Here is a 20,950-nt window from a genome sequence, read left to right as displayed (position 1 = left end):
CCCAACATGCCCCCCATCCCCGCCAGGCCCCCCGCCATGCCCCCCGCCAGGCCCAACATGCCCCCCATCCCCGCCAGGCCCCCCGCCATGCCCCCCGCCAGGCCCAACATGCCCCCCATCCCCGCCAGGCCCCCCGCCAGGCCCAACATGCCCCCCATCCCCGCCAGGCCCCCCGCCATGCCCCCCGCCAGGCCCAACATGCCCCCCATCCCCGCCAGGCCCCAAGCCAGCCAGTGGCCCCAAATCCATATTGAATTAAACTCACTTGATGGTCTGGAGGACCGTAGAGTAGCGCATACTGGGGGAGGACCCCATCCACAAGTTTCTCCAACTCCTCTCCAGTGAAGGCAGGGGCCCTTTCCCCAGTCGCAGCAGCCATTGTCCCTTCCAGACCGAGGTCACAGCAACACTTGCAGTATAGGTCCTCTCCTGTGAAAGTTCAAGTCGCAAGTGGATAAGTAGATAGAAAATGGCGGTCACGTCCGCGGCGGTGCGTACCGTGGCGGTGCGTACCGCCACCGCCGGCGCCCTTCGCCATTGGCTCCTGAAACCCATAGGCTTCAATGTTAACCAATGCGGCTTCGCGCCGCGGTCTTCGACCGCTGACCGCCGCGGTGTGCCACGCCAGCGCATTGACCTCACATCCCATTGTCACACTTCACAGGTCAGGCAGCCGCCATTTCGAGGGTCCACATGGCTCAATTTCAACTGCGTCACACAGGCCTAGGCCTTGCATAGCCACTCAGACACGCCATTCACTGCATAGAGAATCGTTTACTGTGCTAGCTGTGAGTACGTACCTGTCGGTTGCTTGACTGTGTGCTCCATGTTGTCCTTCCTAGGCACAGTCCGCTGGGTTTGGCGAGGAGACGGATGAATCCTCCCGTGTACCGACCGCTGGTGGACCTGTCGACAATGGAAGAACGCCACATTATCCTGACCTACCGTCTTAACCGTGCCACTATACATGAACTGTGTGCCCAGCTGGAGCCCGACCTGATGTCCCCCATCCGCCAACCCACAGGGATTCCCCCTCTGGTGCAGGTCCTGTCAGTACTCCATTTCTTGGCAAGTGGGTCATTTCAGACAACAGTGGGAATTGCTTCTGGGATGTCTCAGCCCATGTTTTCGAAGGTGTTATCCAGAGTGTTGTCTGCCCTGATGAAATACGTGAGGAGCTACATCATTTTCCCTGAGGTGGGCGAATTGGCTGCAGTGAAGGGTGATTTCTGTGCCCTTGGACATATTCCCAACGTCATTGGTGCCATTGATGGGACCCATGTGGCTTTGGTTCCCCCAAGAGACAGGGAGCAGGTGTACAGGAACAGAAAAAGTTACCATTCCATGAACATCCAGGTGGTGTGTTTGGCTGACCAGTACATCTCGCATGTAAATGCCAAATTCCCAGGGTCAGTGCATGACGCCTACATCCTGAGGAATAGCAGCATCCCTTACGTGATGGAACAGCTAGAGAGACACCGTGTATGGCTATTGGGGGACTCTGGGTACCCCAACCTGTCGTGGCTACTGACCCCAGTAAGGAATCCCCGGACCAGGGCAGAGGAACGGTACAATGAGGCCCATGGGCGTACTAGGAGGGTGATCGAACGCACCTTTGGCCTCCTAAAGGCCAGGTTTAGGTGCCTGCATATGACAGGTGGATCCCTAATGTACTCACCTAAGAAGGTGTGTCACATCATCGTGGCCTGCTGCATGCTTCACAACCTGGCTTTGCGCCGCCAGGTGCCTTTCCTGCAGGAGGATGGTTGAGACGGTGGTGTTGTGGCAGCGGTGGAACCTGTGGAGAGTGACGAGGAGGAAGACGACGGGGCTGAAACAGACAACAGGGACAGAATCATTGAACAGTACTTCCAATAGGACACAGGTAACAATTCAAAGATAATTTAGTAAATCTGAACTACTCTCCTGCATCTCTGCTGCCTGTCTATTTGCCCCAGTGTATGATGACTGAGTTGTGGCCTTTCCCTCCCTATTTCAGATCTGGGGTCCCCACTACGAGTCCTGTGCTTCGTTTCCCCATGGACTACAGCTTTGTGGCAGCTGTTTGTTGACTTCACTATGTACAAGGACATATTTGCACTGTCATGTCAATTACAATATTTTGAAATCACAGCCAGACTCCAGATAGTTTTGTGCAAAATAGGTGTTTATTTCAGTGCTCAAAATGGGATGGGTGGTTTCAAGTGGGTGGGGGCTATGGTGAAGGAATGTCCATGGCAGAGTCCAGAGTAACAGTCACACAGGTGCATTGTCCAGAGGCCTGTGGAGAGATGGAGCATGGGCAGTTCAAGGATGGACAGGGTGACAATGTGGGACAGTGGGATGACATCAGGTGGTATCCTTTGCTGGCGGGGGTCTTGACATCCTACTCTGTCTTCTTGCGAGATCTCAGGGCCCTCTTGCGGGGTGGTTCTTCTCCTGCAGGAGGTGGGGGTCTGGTGGGCTGCTGTTGTGCGGGGGCCTCCTGTCCACTAGCGCCGGCGGAGGTGGTTGGCTGTTCTTGGTCCAGGCTAGTGGCAGGGGCCCTTTGTTGTTGTTGAGTGTCCGTCCTGGTGTTGATGAGGTCCTGCAGCAGCCCGACCATGGTAACCAGGGTGGAGGTGAGGGCTCTGATGTCCTCCCTGTACCCCCGATAGTGTTCCTCCTGCAGTACCTGGATCTCCTGGAACCGGGCCAGTACCGTCGCCATCGTCTCCTGGGAGCGGTTGTATGCTCCCATGATGGTGGTGAGGGCCTCATGGAGAGTGGGTTCCCTGGGCCCGTCCCCCCCCTGTCGCACAGCTGCCCTCCGAGTTGCCCTGTTTCCCTGGGCCTCTGCCCCCTGGCCGGTGTGCCCACTACCACTGCCCCCAGGTCCCTGTTGTTGTTGGGGTGGTGGGTTATCCTGGGTGCCCTGTAGTGGTAGACACACCGCAGATTGACGCGCCCTGGAGACAGAGGCATGGGCCCGCTGGGTGGGAGCTGTGCTGGTGTTCCCAGAGGGGTTTGGGTCTGTAGTGGCCTGTGCCTGTGTGAGGGGAACCGACTGTCCAGAGGTCCCCGATGGTCCGGGCTGGTCATCGGTGTCCAGGGTGTGGAGAATTCTGGGCCCTCCGCGGCGGTGTGTTGACGGTCGGGTTCTGCAGGGGTATAGAGGTATGGTTATAGTTTCAATGTGTGGCATATGGGTGTATCTGTGGGTTCCCGTGTCCCCAAGTGCTGGCATTCGTGTGTGGGGGCTTTGGTGAGGGTGGCTTGTGGGGGGGATGTGTATATGCATTGGGCATGCTTTGGTGATGGGTGTCCATGCTTAGTGGACGCATGCAGGCCTAGGTTTTGGGATGTGTGGGTTGTGATGGTGAGACATTGGCAGGGAATAGGTGTGCTGGGGGTGGGGGTGAGGATGGTGGTGGGGGTGAGGATGGGGGTGGGGGTGAGGGTGGGGGTTCGAGGATGGGGGTGAGGGTTGGGGTATGATTTGGCATGCAGGTGGGGGGGAAGCAGTAGTGAAGCTTCAACTTACCAGTATCCATTCCTCCGCCGACTCCTGCGAGGCCGTCAGGATGCAGGATGTTCAAGACTTCCTCCTCCCATGTTGTAAATTGTGGGGGTTGAGGTGGGGGTCCTCCGCCAGTCTTCTGCACGGCGATGTTGTGCCTGGATACCATGGAACGCACCTTCCCCCGTAGGTCGTTCCATCGCTTCCTGATGTCTTCCCGATTTCTGGGGTGCTGTCCCACAGCGTTGACCCTGTCGACAATCCTCTGCCATAGCTCCGTCCTCCGGGCAATGCTGGTGTATTGGATCTGTGTGCCGAACAGCTGGGGCTCTACCCGAACGATTTCCTCCACCATGACCCTGAGTTCTTCGTCTGAGAAGCGGGGGTGTCTTTGGGGTGCCATGGGGTGGTGTGTATGATGTGTGGGGTGGAGTATGTGGAGAAAGTGTGTTGAGTGTGGTGGTGTGTGTTGTTTTGTGTGTGGATATTGTGTGGGTGATGGTGTTGAGTGGCTGTGGCTGCTAGTTTGTGGATGGTGGTGTCTCGCTCTGGCCTTCTTTCGGAATTTTTGGTCGTAGGGGTTTGTGGGTGATGTGGGTGTGTGTTTTATATTGTATTGTGTGTGTGGGAGTGGTGTGTGTATGTGTATCAGGTGTGTGGAATTCAAATCGGCCAATGTGGCTGAGTTTTGTTCGTTTGTGTGTATTCTGACCGCGGCGGTGTGTCCCGCCAATGGAAAACCGCGTTGGAAAGACCGCCGCGTGGATTCGTGGGTCGTAATGGCATGGGCGTATTTCTGTTGGCGTGACGGTGGAGGTTTTGTCACCTCCACTTTTCCGCCGACCGCTGGTCTGGCGGTCTGTTGTGGCTGTCGGATTTTCGGAGGTTTGGCTGCTGCGGGTCAGAATGACCGTGGCGGGTTTCCGCGACCGCGGCGGGATTATGGAGGATTTCTGACCGGCGGTAGGCGCCTTTTACCGCCAAGGTCAGAATGAGGGCCATAGTTTTGTTAAAAGCAACACACATGTTGGGTACCACTTACAAGGCTATGGACAGATGGAAATATAAAATGCTAATCCATGCCAGGTATACCACGGGCTCCAGGTATTTGGGTATGTTACTTAAGAAATTGATCACTGGATGTGGGCTGACCCACAGGATGGATGTGTGTCTTTATCAGGACACTGGGAGGTCCACAAGGTGAACATTTCCTCTATCAACACCCTACCCAGACTGCATGACCTTGTGCTACCAAAATTGGGCTTTTTACTTCTGCAATTCCCAGAGGGAGTGCTGATAATGGGGTGGGGGGACGCTTTAATATGGTGGTGTGTGAGGAGAGGTATAGATTGACTAAGCTGGCCAATAGCAAGCCAGGCCCAATCCATGATTCCCTGAAAGCCATGGGCCTGGTGGATTTATGGAACTGCACAGTCCACAAGACAGACACCTACTACTCTGGAGCGCATTGCAGTCGCTCCCGTACTGATTACCTCCTTAGTCAGCACCCACAGGCATACAAATCTGCAGAGGTTTGCCATCTGGCCCAGGGAATATCAGATCACTCCCCAGTGTGTACTCTGCTCAGTCACAGTTCCAATACTCCAGGTAGGATAGGACAGATCAATCTGTGGTACCTAAAGCAGTGCAGGGTACATTAGGGACTCCAAATATGCACAGGGCATTACTTCAAGGATAATGTTGGCATGGTTGATTCGACCCGCACATTATGGGAAGCTTACTAAACCGTGGTCAGGTATCAAGCCTTATCCATGATTCCAGGCTCAAGCGGGATTGGAGAGCAAAAATAGATGCGCTATTGGAAAGAAATAATGGAACTGGAATGCTTTATTGGAAACAGTGTGGACTAGGGGGTGAGGAATTAACTGATAGTAAAGCATGAAGAGTATACAAATCTGGCCACGATGTCTCTTGGGCAGTGCATAGAGCTGCCACCAACTGGCTATAGGATGTTGGGAATAAAGTGTGCAAGCTCCTTGTCTGGCTGGATTGAAGAGATCAGTCCCAGAACTGGGTGGTAGAGGTCAAGAATGAGGTGGGGAAACTGTTTATGGGGGAGAGCGCAAAGCCAAAACTTTTGTTGCTTACTACACTCAGATATACTCCCCAGTGGAGACGAAGAGGGCAGAGGACTCGGCCACCCTATTCAAAGATATCTGCCTTCCCGGACTAACACAAGATGATTTACAATATGTAGACAAGGACATAGGGTTCAAGGAGATTGGGGTGGCAGTGCGGAAGCTCCTGACAGGGAAGGCCTTGGGCCCCAAAAGACTCCTGATAGAGCTCTATAAAGCATCGGACGTGAAACTAGCCCTGCATCTGCTAGCCATGTCTGAAGAGACCAGCAAGCGAGTCTTTCTCCCGCAGGACAAGTTACTCACTACCACAGTAGTTATTCATAAACAGGAGAGGCGCTCGGTTGAATGCACGTCTTGTAGGCCAATATTGTTACCAAATGCAGAAGTTAATATCCAAGCACACAGCTTAAACACCAGTGTCTATATGGTGTGATGGGGCATAGAGAAAACCTGAGTGAAACTGCAATGATAATCTTGTTGGACACCAAAATGGCATTTGACACTCTCGATTAGCCTTACATGTTTGCAGTATTCAACAGGTTGGGATTTGGCCTGCGCTATATACTGAGGGATCACTTGTTATACAAAGATCCACTGGCTAGAGTCAGGGTGAACGGGCATATTCCTCAATATTCAGACTTCAACAGGACATGAGGCAAGGATGCCCACTTTCACCAATGATCTCTGCTCTGGCATTGGAGCCCCTGACTACAACAAGACAAGCTGGTCAAGGGATTTGATTGGGGTTGGGCCTGGGAGGACAAAATATCACTTACACAGATGGTGTACAAGTCTATATCTCCGAACCCAAGTTGATGGTGGACAGAATAATGTAAATAATTAAAAACATTGGGAAAGTCACCAGATATATGTTTTTATTATACCTGTGAGAAGACGGTTCTGACTATCTGGTCTGCCCTGATTTTTTTTTGTTTTTTGACCACCTGGTTTTTGACCTTTTACTGTGAGGGAGCCTCCTAGTCAGGGACTCCCCCACAGTAAGCTAATAGTAATATAGTCTGCGTGTGTGACCCCCGGTCCCGCCTTGCTAAAGGTAAGCTAGTCCCTTGACTCCCCCTGAGGACTAGTTGGGGGAAAGACTGAGCTGGAGCAAGGAGACCGCGCTGCCCAGAAGGAAAGGAGGGCAACCCGAGCAACGGCTGGTCCAGGGAGTCAGTGGGACAGGCCCCCTGTCATCTGGGACCTTTTCAGGCCAGGAAGCCTAAGGAGAGTGCTCCTGGTGGCAAGGACTCATCACCAGGAGTGAAACGACACCAGAACCACCCAATTCGGCCCTTAGAGGCCTGAGATATCCAAAGAATAAGGTCTGTGACCTTTGACCTACTTCAGAGCGAGCAGCGACACACATGGGGCTCTGCCGCTGCTCCGGTCGATGCCCCTTGGGTGGGCCAGGGCCTGCACCCAAAACAGAAGTAAAGCCGGGGGGTCGCCGCTGCGACCCCCGTGAAGACTAGGAGCGGGCGCCAAACCCCATCCAGGGGCCCCACAGAAGAGGAGGATGGGGAGCACCTTCGTGCTCCCTGTGAAGATGGCCGCTGGCAGAGGGAAATCCGGGGGCCGAAGACTAAGCCGGGAAGGGCCATCGCGCTCCCCGCGAAGACTGTCCTGAAGCCCCAGACCTCATCCAAAGATCAAGTCAGGGGTGGTGCCGTCACCCTCCCCACCCTCCATGAATGTAGCCAGAGGGGCCCCGGACCTCATCCTGGAGCCCCGCGAAGAAGGTGAGGCCGGGGAGTGCCATCGCACTCTTCAGAATGGCAAGGAGGGCCCCAGACCCTATCCCGGGGACCCGAAGCAGCAAGAGAAGAGGGGTGGTCTGTCTGGCCTAGCAGCATGTGGCCGCCTGACTAAAGATGAAGCCGGCTCCCGCGGCAGCACCTGGAGGCCTGAGCCGCTCCCCCGACACCACTTACCTGACGGGGATACAGTAATTATGCCCACTGTCAGACTTTGGTGTGTTCACTCTATATTACAAACGTTGCACTGGGATACCAGGGACTGGTTTGCCATGTGGATGGTTGGGAGGAAGGAAGGAAGGAAGGAAGGAAGGAAGGAAGGAAGGAGAGAGAGAGAGAGAGAGAGAGAGAGAGAGAGAGAGAGAGAGAGAGAGAGAGAGAGAGAGAGAGAGAGAGAGAGACTTTTACTTTATCAAAAGAAAAAGCACATACTGGACAATCATTTATTGAGTGCCATGCCTGCGTGCCCGCAAATGGGGATTACTAGCCCACACCACATCCCTTGAGTAACCCTTGGAATGCTCAGCAACGCTACCCTATGAGGGTCAAGCACTACAATTGGGTGTTTGGTTCCCAGTGGTGGTCGTGTGCGGATCCATTACTTGTGGCCACGCAACTAATGACCCACTTTCCAACAATACCTGTTAAGAGGAGGGATACCATGACTGCCATAAAATTGTGGGGTGACCACTGCCCAAAGTGGGTTAGGTATTTATGTAACATCAGAAATGGAAGTCTTCAACCAGCGGGATCTCAACCCGGCTGTTGGGTCGCCTGAGGGGGGGGAAATGCGTCACTGGCGTGCCCTGCCACTTTCCCTGCTGGGAAGGGCAGCCTTTTTCAAAATTTTGTCCCTGCTATATTTTTATGTTTTACAAAACACACCACATGAGGTTCCAAAAGGGTACTTCAAGGAAACTGATCCAGAGGTTTGTCTCTTACTATGGGAAGTGCGGATCTCCCTACCCAAATTGATGGGGGGCTGGTATGATGGGGGATTGCCTTTCCAGGCATCCAAAAATATTACTGAAGGCCACAGATAATCATTGTCAACAAATGGGCCTTTATGGCACCAACTGAGTCTGCATTGCAAATGGACAGACATGTGATGGGTGCCCGCGGGTACTCAGCGGAGCTCTATGAAGGGCGGCGAGTGGGCGGGCTACCCACCCCCACCAGGGCTGTAATTAAAATCTGGAAAGTAGTAACCCCATACCTAGAACGGGGGGAAAAGGATAACACAGATCACTTCACTATGGGATGCAGAGGTGTTGGCAGCGCTGGGAAAATTGGAGGGCTTTGTCAGGTGAGGGGAATTTGGGTTAAGGGGGATGTAGTTCCCTTGTCGGAACTAAAGAGAGACTACTATTTGGCAACCTCTGAGACCTACTGATATCTGCAGGTGAAGCATGTCCTCAGACCAGTGTTAGTAAGGGGTGTGGAACTGGCAGGCACCTCCCCCTGGAGGACAGATTACAAAGTGAACCAATGTGTAAGAAAGCCACATCCCTGACACATAAAAAAAATCATAAACCAAACCCCACTGCCTTACAACAACTTAAGGAATGGTGGGAGGTAGACATGGGTGACTTTGAAGATGGGGAGTGGAAGGAGGCCCTGAGTGCCCCAAAAGAGGTTGCAATAAGGTTGGAGTTTCGACTGGTACAGCTACATATACTACATCGGCCATACTACTCTTGAATGGTCCTGTTGAAAATGGGAAGAGCATCCTCTGGCCTATGCCTGTGAGGATGTGGGCAGGTGAGTTTCTTCTTTCACATCCTTTGGAAGTCTTTTAGTCAAATATTATGGAGTACATGAGGAAAGTTGGATGGGGAGAAATGCCGAGCTCAACAAAGAGGTCTGTGCTCAATGTATGAGGGGAGGCAGATAGGACTAAATCGCAGAAGATATGGATCACGGTGGGCCTAGTGGTGATCAAAAGGAATATTGTGAAAGCCCGAAGAGCCGGAAACCCTCCGGACATGGAGCTCTGGAAGCAGGGCATGGACAGTAGTATGATGGCTGAAAAGGTGGTATACAAATGAAGGGGCTGGCTCAAGAAATGGGGAAAGGTATGGGGTAACTGGAAAGCTTATCATGGGTTAGTGCAACGTGCAGTTCAGGAGGAAGCCACAGTCCTCACTCAGTAATGAGGCTACTCCCACATTGAAATAGGCCCAGGGAAATGGGTACACCAAAGGAGGAGGACTGGCAGACCTTCCAGGTTGGGTAATCACTGTGAATGTAAATGACAGTGAAAGTTCAGCATTTTTTGGCTTATTCTTGAATCTTCCAATAAAAATATATTTTCCTAGACTGGGAGATTTCAAGGAACAATGGAAAACAAATCTTTCAGGAGATGTTTTTCCCTCTGGCTAGTCACTCATTTGGGCTACCCTGTTTTAGCGGGGGATCTGGCCCCAGGATACAGCAGAACTAATTACAGTTGAAGTTCTCCACTAAACAACTTACTGTGGACTCCTCATCCACAAACCTTCTGACCCACTGGCTGAGATAGAACACAGGGCTAACAAAAACTTTCACACTCCTAACATAAAAGCTCCAATCATAATCCAGCACTCTGCAAAACATTTTGCAGGAACGGCCGCTTGTAGCTAGCATAGGAGTTCAGCCCTATGAAACTTGGAGTACACTTCTTTGTCCAGGGTACAAGAGGGAGCTGGTCTAGTTCTCTCTGGCTTTTTTCAGGTCACAGACAGGAGGTCCAGTCCTCTTCGGTTCTTCCTATGGTCCAGTATGTTTCTGAAGTGGGTGCCTGGAGATGCCACATTTATGCCTGGCCTGAGCCAAAGAAGGGATCTGACACCCGGGCACATCCTAACCAATAGGTTAAACTTCCCAGGGTTAACTCTCCCCTTTTGAGCATTTTCAATATGGCAAAAGCCTTCGGCCACAATAAATTCTGAAGGCTGCCGATGATTGTGTTTATGGAGTGCAATATATAATCTTAGTGTTCTCAGACATCTAACGCTAAAATCCAGTATAGGGGTGTCACTGGACCCACAATGAACCCAGAGTCAGAAGTCTCACAGAACAAATGTAGGATTTTAAATCCACCAGACAAAGGATACACAAGAATTGCTTTGGCCTCCTGTTTCCCTTCCTTTGAAGTGAGTCTCCGGTGTTATATGTAAAACCCAGCAGAACTGTCATGCAGGATTTGACATTTAAGCAGGATTTGACACTAATGCCAAAAAGGATGCTCGCATCCCTACCCTTCATATTCTGTCAGGTTCGGACACCCATTCACGCAAGCCGATTGTTTGCCCATTGGAAGCACTTTGCATTACGTCACACCTATTCAAATGATAATTACTGTCTGGAAAAAGCAAATTTAGACTCCAAGAACTTCGGGCAGGGTAAAGGTAACTTTCTAAAGGTTAATTTTCCTTAATATTTATTGAAGACCAATGACACTATTTAATTTGATTTTTAACTATTAAAATTGTTGTTTACATATTTCTTTAGCTAGTTCTATTCCTGAGATACAGTAATAGGTATTGTTGGAAATGGCCTTTCTGCAGGGTCACCCCCAAACTTTTTGCCTTCCTCCTCCTTTTCCTGACCTAATTTTTGCTGGCTTTAGGACTCTGCACACTTTACCACTGCTAATCAGTGCTAAAATGCATATATTCTCTCCTTAAAACACGGTGATATTGGCTCATACTCAATTGGCTTATTTAATTTACTTGTAAGTCCCTAGTCAAGTGCACTACATGTGCCCAGGACTTGTAAATTAAATGCTACTAGAGGGCTTCAGCATTAGTAACCCCCTAACCATGTCTCAGGCCAGCCATTGCAGGGCCTGTGTGTGCAGTTTCACTGCCACTTCAACTTGGAATTTATAAGTACTTGCCAAACCTTAAACTCCCCTTTTTCTACATATACGTCACCCCTAAGGTAGGCCATGGGTAGTCCATAGGGCAGGGTGCTATGTAGGTAAAAGGCAGGACATAAACCTGTGTGTTTTATATGTCCTGGTAGGGTAGAACTCCTAAATTCGTTTTACACTGCTGTGATGCCTGCTACTTTCATAGGATAGCATTAGGGCTACCCTCATATACTGTTTGAGTGGTAGATCCTGATCTGAAAGCAGTAGCCAGAACATATTTATTATGGCCAGAATGGTGATACAAAATCCTGCCTAATGGTGAAGTTGGATTTTATATTACTATTTTAGAAATGCTACTTTTAGAAAGTGAGCATTTCTCTACAAAATCCTTCTGTGCCTTCCAATCCACATCTGGCTAGGTTTAGTTGACAGCTTCCTTGTGCATTCACTCAGACAAACCCCAAACACTGGATGCTCAGTCACACTTGCACACATCTGCATATTGAATGTGTCTTCCTGGGCTGGGAGGGTGGAGGGCCTGACACTTACATGTCAAAGGACAGTAGCCTGTCCTCACACCAAGTACTGCCACACCCCCTACTGGGACCCTGGCAGACAGGATGAAACTGAAAGGGGACGTTGTGCACTTCTAAGCCACTCTTTGAAGTCTCCCCCCCTTCAAAGGCACATTTGGGTATTTAAGGCGGGTCTCTAACCCTACCAACTCAGACACTTCTAAAAGGTAGACACTTCTACCTCACAGACACTTCATGGAGAAGAAACCCTGAACCAGAACCTGCAACCTGCCAAGAAGACTGCCTGGCTGCCCAAAGGACTCACCTGGACTGCTTTTCTGAGAAGGACTGCTGCCTTGCTGTTGCCCTGCTGCCTTGCTGCTCTCTGGCTGTGCTGAGAAGTGCTCTCCAAGGGCTTGGATAGAGCTTGCCTCCTGTTCCCTGAAGTCTCAGGACCAAAAATAACTTCATTCCTGCAAAAGAACTCCTTGTGCGGCGAAAATCGATGCACAGCCTGCATGAAACGACGCACAGCCTGCATCGCAGTGAGAAAATCACTGCATGCCAAACCAGAATGACGCAGCCTGACTTCCCAAAGAGAAGATTGACGCAGCGCCAGCGTGGAGACCGGTAATTTGACACACGGCCCACTAGATCGACACAAAGCAGAGCTGGAACGACACAGCCCGACTTCCTGAGAGGAATCGATGCAGCGCCTGTCGTGCGGCAGAAATGTCCACGCATCGCGCACCGGATCGACACAGCCCCTGTGACTTCGTCCTGCACGCCCAGGATTTCAACGCAGCGTTCCCGGGGCATCCGAAAACCCCGCAACCCAAAGAGGATCCCAGTCTATACGCCGGAAATCGACACAAAGCCTGCCATGCGTGAAAACTCAACTAGGCATCGTCTGTGTGTGCCAGAAAAATCTACGCACACCTCCCCGTTTTCCACACATCTCCTCCTCCGCAGTCCCTTATGGAGAATTTGAACGCAAACCAGGTACTTCGTGCTTGTAAGAAACACTTGTTGCTTTTTAAAGACTAAAGACACTTTGTATAATTTTTACAGTGATATCTCAACGTATACTTATTGAATCTTGATCGTTTTAACCTGAATCTTAACAGATAAATATTACATATTTTTCTAAACACTGTGTGGTGTTCTACTGTGTTATTACATGATTTATTGCACAAATACTTTACACATAGCCTTCTAAGTTAAGCCTGACTAATCAGTGCCAAGCTACCAGAGGGTGGGCACAGGATAATTTGGATTGTGTGTTATTTACCCTAACTAGAGTAAGGGTCCTTGCTTGGACAGGGGGTAACTTGACTGCCAACCAAAGACCCCATTTCTAACAGGAATCAAAATCTGTATTCTGATTTTCTACATAGGACAGCCAGGACTGCCAAGGTGAAAATTAGCTATTGGGTTTTAGTCTCTGTGAGGACATGTCATCATTAAATGTCAACCTGTCCTTTTTTTAAATACCATGCACACTGCCTTGTTGGCAACAAGGCCTGCACATATCAAAAGGGAAGTTTTGAATGCTCAAAAGGTTTATTTTGACAGGTTGAGTTGCAGTGTTTAAGTGGCCATGGTCAAAACGTTAATTTGGACAGGTTGAATTAAAGTGTTTGAAATGTCGCAGACAGGCTACATTGGTAGGCCTGAAGCCATGTATTACACTGTCACTAACGTGGATGGCACAATACATGGTACAGTCCACTAGTGACATATACCTTACAAGCCCTGGGTACATTTTGTAACATATAGGTAAGTTAAAGATACCAATTACGAATATGGCAATTAAACCATGTTTAAAAGGGTAACACATGTGCTTCACCACTTGTTAGTAGATTGCAAAGAGCCTAGAGTTCTAACACAGCAAAAATACAGCATCCAGCAAAAGGCAAAAAATATGTGATGACTATGCAGAAGGGGCAGACTTCCTACACAGGTTAAAAAAAATGAATCACACACTGTAACTGCAGATTTTACAGTTACCAATTCCAAAACACATACAGTTGTTCTGTAAAAACAATAAAGCAGTTAACACTTTTTAAGTCCAGAGGTTTTTTTAACAATGGAACCAAGAAACCCTAACTCATACGTTTATTTAAAAAATAAAATACATCAGGGTTTGTGAGGACATTTCATCACAGGAACCTTTAACTTACATTGCGTTAATTGAGCCCATAAATAGTTTGCGTTATCAACACACAGAATGTCTCGCAAAGTAACCCTGTGGTGCAATCTGTTGTGGCCATCAGCCACCAACACACCATGCCATCAGAATGACCTCTTGCTAATCTGTCTGGTTTCTCGACGTAAAGATGCTGTGTCTTTTAACTTCCCTTTTGCCATAAGTAAAGCCTACCAGTCCCAGCATGCTTAGCAGCCTTGCTTTCACATGGGCAACAAAAACGATGGTTATGTGCAAGCTAGATGTTATTTATTATACCCATTGTCAAGTGACTAATGCCCCTGACAACAAACACTTTAGTACGGCACTTTCAGAGGGAAGGTGGTGTCGTTGTGTCTCGTACTGAGTAACTGCCCCTCTTTAATTTGAAAGGGAGAAGACCTGCACCGCTCAGCACTGGTGCAACGAGTTCAATGGGAGAGTACAGGCACCAGTGCTGGAGATGAGGAGGATCCAGCCAGATCCGGCAGCTATCGTTGAGCCAGAACCCGGATAGGTGCAAGACCCCGTGAAATATCTTGAATTTATCCCGGTGTAATTTGCCATTACCTGGACACACTCACAAGCGTCCACGCGTTGTCTGCTATCCATTTCAAGTACCAATGCGCAGGTGGTGACGGGGCTTTATTATTTTCAATTGTAGCTGGGCCTAAAACGGCCCATCATCCATCCTTTTGTTTTGGTATGATTCTGTATGTGAGTTATCTGAAGCCTGTCACTTATATGCCAATGAAGTGGATGGAAACAAAGCCACGGAGGTTGTTTTCACTTCAGAACTACTTAAGAGAAACATTGGAGGCAGGCTCTTCTGGCTTTTTTCAACCTCTGTATATAGGAAAAACGTATGAACTAGTAGAATTCTGATGTCACGGTCTGTCAGCGTAGTTACGCAAATAACAACGTAAATAGCACTTTTATTTTTACTTGAAAAATGCTACTATTCCCAATGTAAGGCGTCAGGGTTCTTTACATACACAGATTACACAGTGACAATAAATAATACATGTGTGAAAACGAATGTACAGGACGTGTTACATAATATGAGTCACATATTAACTGACCCCCCATGCTACTTTGAGTCAAACCTGTGACTAGACAAAACACAGATCTGTCCATAAAGTGCATTAACCGCCAGTGGTATTTCACCACTATAACTATCCCCTGAGATTTGCTAGGCACACAAAGATCATTGCAGCAGATGCCCTAAACCCCATGAGATAGTTTGCCATGCAGCCTTTGTAGCCAAATAAACCAGAACCGATTTACTGTCACCTTTGAGAGCGTAAACGTCTTTGGTTAGAGATGTTTCAAAAACTAAATGTGCAAGTTGTCTGTCTGGCTTGGTTTATCATGTCTTCTGGCTCCACCCCTTTTCGTTGCCACGCCTTGGACGCAATTTATGGATTCCCGAATTCAATATTTTCCAGTACATCAAGCATTCCATTCCACCAAGCCACGCACCACAAAGCAAACGATTCACAACCCCACTCCGATATCAGGAGCAACGGATTCACAATCCTCTCCGTCTTTTGTACGCGGCAAGGGGAAGACATGAAGCACTCACCTGCTTCACTCGCAGCTCCACGGTGTTTTCGAAGACGTGTGCCACAAGAAGGCTTATGCTGGCGATGAGTAGCAGCACGGACACCGTCCCTGCCGTGTACTGCAGGCAGCGGCCCATGGTACTTCGGGTCTCCTGCCTCGGGCTTCCTCGGCAGTCACAGGCGCCGTGCTAGTGTTTTGACGCCGAGCCCCGGTGACAGAGCGCTGCCCTTCACTTCACTTCACTTGCCAAGACTGTCAGTTTCGTTTTCGCCGGTGTTCTGCCCAGGGCGGTGCTTATGCGGCGGCTACCCAGTTTTGGCGCCGTCAGAATGTGCGACGATTCTTCGCAATTTTCCTGGATAAGCAGTAGATACTGCCAGAGACAAACAAGGGAGTGAAGAAATGAAAATCAGATCTCGAAGCAGGCTGTCTGCGGACGGTCGCAGGACTGTGACGCGAGGGTAGTTGTGAAATCTGAACACTTTAAGCTGTCAGCTGCTCCTTCGGCGGGGGCACCGGCAAGAACTGCTTTCACGTTTTGGCGACTTCTCTTCTTCAAGTGCAATAATACCCTGACTCTCCCCCCCCGTGCCGGACGCACCCTTCCCTTTGTGCCTCCTCTTCCTGTCCTCTTCTTATCATTCCATGCAGGAATTCGACATTAAGGTGTAGTTTCAATAAAACATGACACCCCCTTGCATGGCTCTGGCCTTTTAATTTCAACTGCGGGAATGTCGCTTAATATGAATTAGATGCTCGGGCCCTAACATTGTTCATGAAGAACAATGAGCTGCTTGTTATCCTTATACGTTCTTTATTCAGTGTTCAGCTCTACGCGGCTCTTGCTCGAATGTATTTTAAATGTGTGCATGCAATTTACATATGTGATGACATCTAAGAAAGAGTCACACAACATTTGGTTCTTGTGACAGTCTGGAAAGTAATACGAACAGAATGATTTAAAACAAATCTAATAACAGGAGCAAATAATAAAATAAAAAGTACCAGAATTATTCTGGATGAGTGATATAGGTTGGAAGCTGTTATTATGGAAAGCGTATCACCGCTGCATCCCAAGTAGTGTTTTTCAAACATTAAACAGTAATTCGCGAAAAATAAACAAGTACACACCAAACAAATACTCAAATTGCTAAAGATTATATTACTTTATATTGAAAAAATATGCAAAAATCAGAAAATTGTAATGGGCAGATTGGTCTTGCATCTCTGTGACTATTGATGACGCAGGAAAAAAGGGTCTAACAAATATTCATATATCATATAATGAAAATCGTATAAGGTAGTGTGATTTTAGCAAAGAAAAATAATGTACGTGGTTTATTGTGCCCACGGAGTAGTTCGCCATTATAATAAACAAGCTTAATTAATCATGAAGAATTGAAAATGTAGTAATCCGCCATAATTGCAAATGTATTCTATGATTTTCTTGTCAAAACTGTTATATGCTTAGATTAAATTTAGTAGAGGCTTTGGCCTAGTTGCCTGGTCTCAAATTTAACTGCATGGTTTTCACTTGCATTAACAAAGACAGTATTTTACTTTAAAGGTTGTATTTTTCCAGTAGAGATGACTAATACATTTATCTCAAGGTTTCGTGCTAGGCTGGTTTCATCCCTTTTTAAGCAAGGTCAGTTTCTGCATGTGCGGACAATAAAAGCACTGATACCGAAATAATTGGCAAACTTTGTTGCAACTTGTGTTCCAAGGCTCCAAGGACAATGTATGCATAAATGAGTACTAGGAAAAAGACAATTTTCATTGGTCAAATTGAAGCCCCCCTATGAACGCTCCAATGGAAGACCCTTAAGTATTTGGAATGTTTCTTACTTAAACCCACCGGACAAAGAGAAGTCAGCCATTTTTCCTTGATGCCAATTTTGAAGCCAAATGCCAGACGCCATCTTAGACGACATCTGGATGCCTTTTCTCTGTCGCAGAGAAAGGGACTTTAAAGAATTCTCACCCTAGAGACTTTAACTTTAATTTTGCCCCGTCTTGCCTATGCAGTAACTTTGCCCCATTCTCCTTGCTGCCGCAAGGAAACTAGCCCTTAACTTTGCCCCTTTGAAATCCGCCCCATGCTGATCGAACCGGTACCTGAAGGACGAAGACTTTTCTTGAATGCTGATTGTATTTGGTAAATATGAAAGGATATTTGTATTATGCATTGTGTTTTCCTTCCTAGGTACCAACTGCTATTTTGATAGGGCCCAACCTAGAAGTTTTCTAAATTTGTGTTGACTAAATTCTTTTTGCATGAAGCCCCACATGCCAATGCTAATTAGAGGCTAGTCGAGATATTCATCTGATGCACCATGCTAAATTGAAATCTTGTTATGCTGACCAATGTATGCAATTAGCCAAGTTCAATTGCTTATATTAGTGATTTGCATTGCTATAACCGAGTGCATTATAATTCAGATTTTGCGTAGATTGCGTTTCTTCCGCCGTTATGGACAGCTAGTAATGTTCATATACATAATCATTTGATTTTGAGACTTATATACATTGTGTTAGCTTTATTAATATTGGGAAATAAACTCATTAACTTCTAATAAACTGGTGTGGTTATTCATGACTGAAAGGTCATGTTGCGTCAAAATACTGATTGTTATTGATTATTAATGTATTGATTGATTATTAATCGATTATCGGTTGATAATAATTAGTTATCGATGATTGATTTGAGTGACCCGACTATTCTTGGATGAGGAGAGCCCAACTAGGTTAAAAGGTCCACCGACCTCCAGCGTGTCCGAGTACAAGTAATTTATAAAGACTGGACGCGCTAACAGTAGATTGTAGCAGAGATTGATGGTTTGGCCCATTGGGACCCCATCCGAACAATAGGCGGAGTCAAGTTAGAATTTTCTTTGATAAAACAAGTTGGAGAGATGATGATGCCCTAAGTCCCCAATGACTTTCCAGGAATCTCGTAGCTTGCGAATGGAGGAAATGGAGGTGTGAGAATGTTTTTGGCGTTTCTAGTGACGGTATGAGTGTAGCTAGGGTTTTGCGCTTGCACAGCTTATTGCCGCATATTAATTGAGAAGTTTTGTGAGGATTTTAGGGGGTTTCGAACTCCAATCAAAATTCTAGAGGAGCGATACTCCAAAGTGTGAGAGTAGCGAAGTCGTCGAACTTCACATGTGTGTAGCGTTTTGTGCAGGAAAAATTGTCCACGTGGTTGTTGATGTTGAGACGGGCCCTGCGAGGTCAAGAGACTCCGGAGTATGTTGAAAAGTGTATGAGACATTTGATTGATGTTGTAATCTGTTCGGTTTAGTAGGTTGATCGGGCATGGTCAACAAGTCGGTATGAATATTGAGGAATGAAAGAAAATTTTAGACTTTGAGATTTGACAAATTCGAAGGCGTGCTAGAATAGTTCATTGATCAGTTGAGAGTAAAGTTTGCGGGTCAAATTTTGCTTGCGAAAGTGGGAAACCGAGAAAGATGGAATAACTGCTGAGGCTAGTGAAAAATCCCTAAGTTTCTGAAGCAATTGTATTACCCTTCCTGTAGTAAACTGACAGATTTGTTTTCTTCTTTTTGGTTAGTGCTTGCAATATATTGCAGAAATTAGTTTTGAGTGAAGCTGAATGAAGGAGGACAAGCCGCAGGACTTTGTCAGCCGCAGTGTGTGGGTGTGACGTCACTAGGAGCCGCGCTGGGATAGGTTGGTTGGTGAGAAGGGTCGTGCACGGATTGGACGCAGTCCGCGAAGCGCAATTGGTGGGGAAAGGCAAGCGAAGAGTATTCCGGGAATTAAAGTCACTTATTGATTACATATTTTAGAAAAATAAAAGACGGAAAGATGACATTTTTCAAAGCATTTAAGAGTGCCTTGAGGGGAGATGTATATATTAAAGCAAATGTAGGAGAAGAAACACCGCCTGAGGGTACACCAGCTTACATCGTGATTGAAGAAAAGGGTGTCGCACCATGTCTTTGGCTAAAGCAATGGTGTAAATTAACAGAAAAGCATGGAAGTGTAGCGTTCCCTATCCACGGGTCGTTTAATTTAAGAGTTTTGGAGAATTTAAGATTTGCGCTATACGACATGAAAGTACCTCCAAGACCAGCACAGTTTGAAGCATTAGCAATTTGGGAACTAATGGCTCGAAATCAACAACAAAAGAAATTTGAAACAAGAGTGAGAAAAGTAGAAAAGACTCTAGCGGATGCTAAATGGGATAGTACTCAAAAGGTTTGGAGATCAGACGTACTGCAGGGAATTCAATTGTTTCCAGCAATTACTGACGAGGCAGAGACGGAAGGAAGGAAAGCTACCTATAACACAAACAGGAGCCAGTCCAGAGATAGAGAAAATAACAGAAATTCGAAAAGATCAGACAAGTCAGACGATGAGGAGTTAATTATGCAATTGCTAAACGATCTCCCACCACCATATGTGGAAAGCGAAAATGGCCCAAGCACCAGTACTGCCCCTCCAGAACCAGTACAGGGTAATGTAACACCAAATTTGAGAATCTCACAGAGACAGCGTAGCCCTGATATGCCTTTTACACCACAAATTCAGAGAATATATACTGACGTGCCTAAATTGAAACCTGTCGATGATTATCAACCGCAGGTTCGAAGGCGCTGTTGCGATGAACATAATATAGGTTAATGGCGCAGGGAGGACAGAATTATCAAAGATCTACATTGATTCAAGCCGAATCAACACAAATTTTGATGCCTCAAAAGCAGATGCAAGAAGCGCCGAGGTACATTCAAACAGCAGAAAACCAGTTAGATATGCCAGCAATGATGAACCATAATATGGGAATTAACATGCCACAGAATTCGGGGAACAGACAGAATCCAGACGCAATATTTCTGCCTATCACTGTAGGTCCGCCAGTACAATTGTACATACAGGCAAAGCCGAATGTATGGGACCAAGGGGTAATGACACAAAATGAGACGGGAAGGAGATGCATAGAAAATATCCAAGAAAAAACTCCGGTAGGTACAATGCTAAATAGATCTGGGTCCTTGTTGGAATTTAGTCCAATTCCAGCTTGTGCTCCGTCAACTGTGGTAAGGTCAGGTCCACCACTAATAGTACCGCTAACTTCAAAAACAGAAACGTTACAGACACCATCAGTAGCAGTCGATGTAAGTGCTACATTGAGGGACTGAACGCGCAACAGTTGACACAATGGTTGAACAGCCTGAACTCCCCACAGAGTACACCCAGTGGAAAAGGAGAAGAATATTTGAATAAAATAAGATTGGGCATGGAAGCAGATGAACTAGTAGTGGGAACGATGGGTCTGAACAGGTTAGAATCATACACAGAAGAAGAGCTGAGATACATGTGCCCTAGGATTACAAGAGAAGTAAGCAGCATACATAAGAAGTTACAAGAAATTGCAGACAGATCAAGATCAATATAGGTAAGACCAAACACTTGAGCAGAAGTTACAGGCTAGACT

General features: G+C 47.5%; 1 protein-coding gene across 1 annotated transcript in view; it reads right to left on the bottom strand.

Annotated features, from left to right (window-relative positions):
• Nucleotides 1-16,350, bottom strand: part of SCARB2 (scavenger receptor class B member 2) — a 420,920-nt gene extending 404,570 nt beyond the window's left edge. Inside the window, exon 1 of the mRNA XM_069236840.1 lies at nucleotides 15,503-16,350. Within this exon, the coding sequence (XP_069092941.1) occupies nucleotides 15,503-15,619 (117 nt within the window). The 5' untranslated portion in view covers nucleotides 15,620-16,350. The remainder of the gene's footprint in view (nucleotides 1-15,502) is intronic.
• Nucleotides 16,351-20,950: the final 4,600 nt, after the last annotated feature.

This window comes from Pleurodeles waltl, chromosome 1_2 (assembly GCF_031143425.1).
Source record: "Pleurodeles waltl isolate 20211129_DDA chromosome 1_2, aPleWal1.hap1.20221129, whole genome shotgun sequence".
Taxonomy (NCBI): domain Eukaryota; kingdom Metazoa; phylum Chordata; class Amphibia; order Caudata; family Salamandridae; genus Pleurodeles; species Pleurodeles waltl.
Note: the sequence above shows the minus strand (reverse complement) of the source record. Positions and strands in the feature narration are given on the sequence as shown.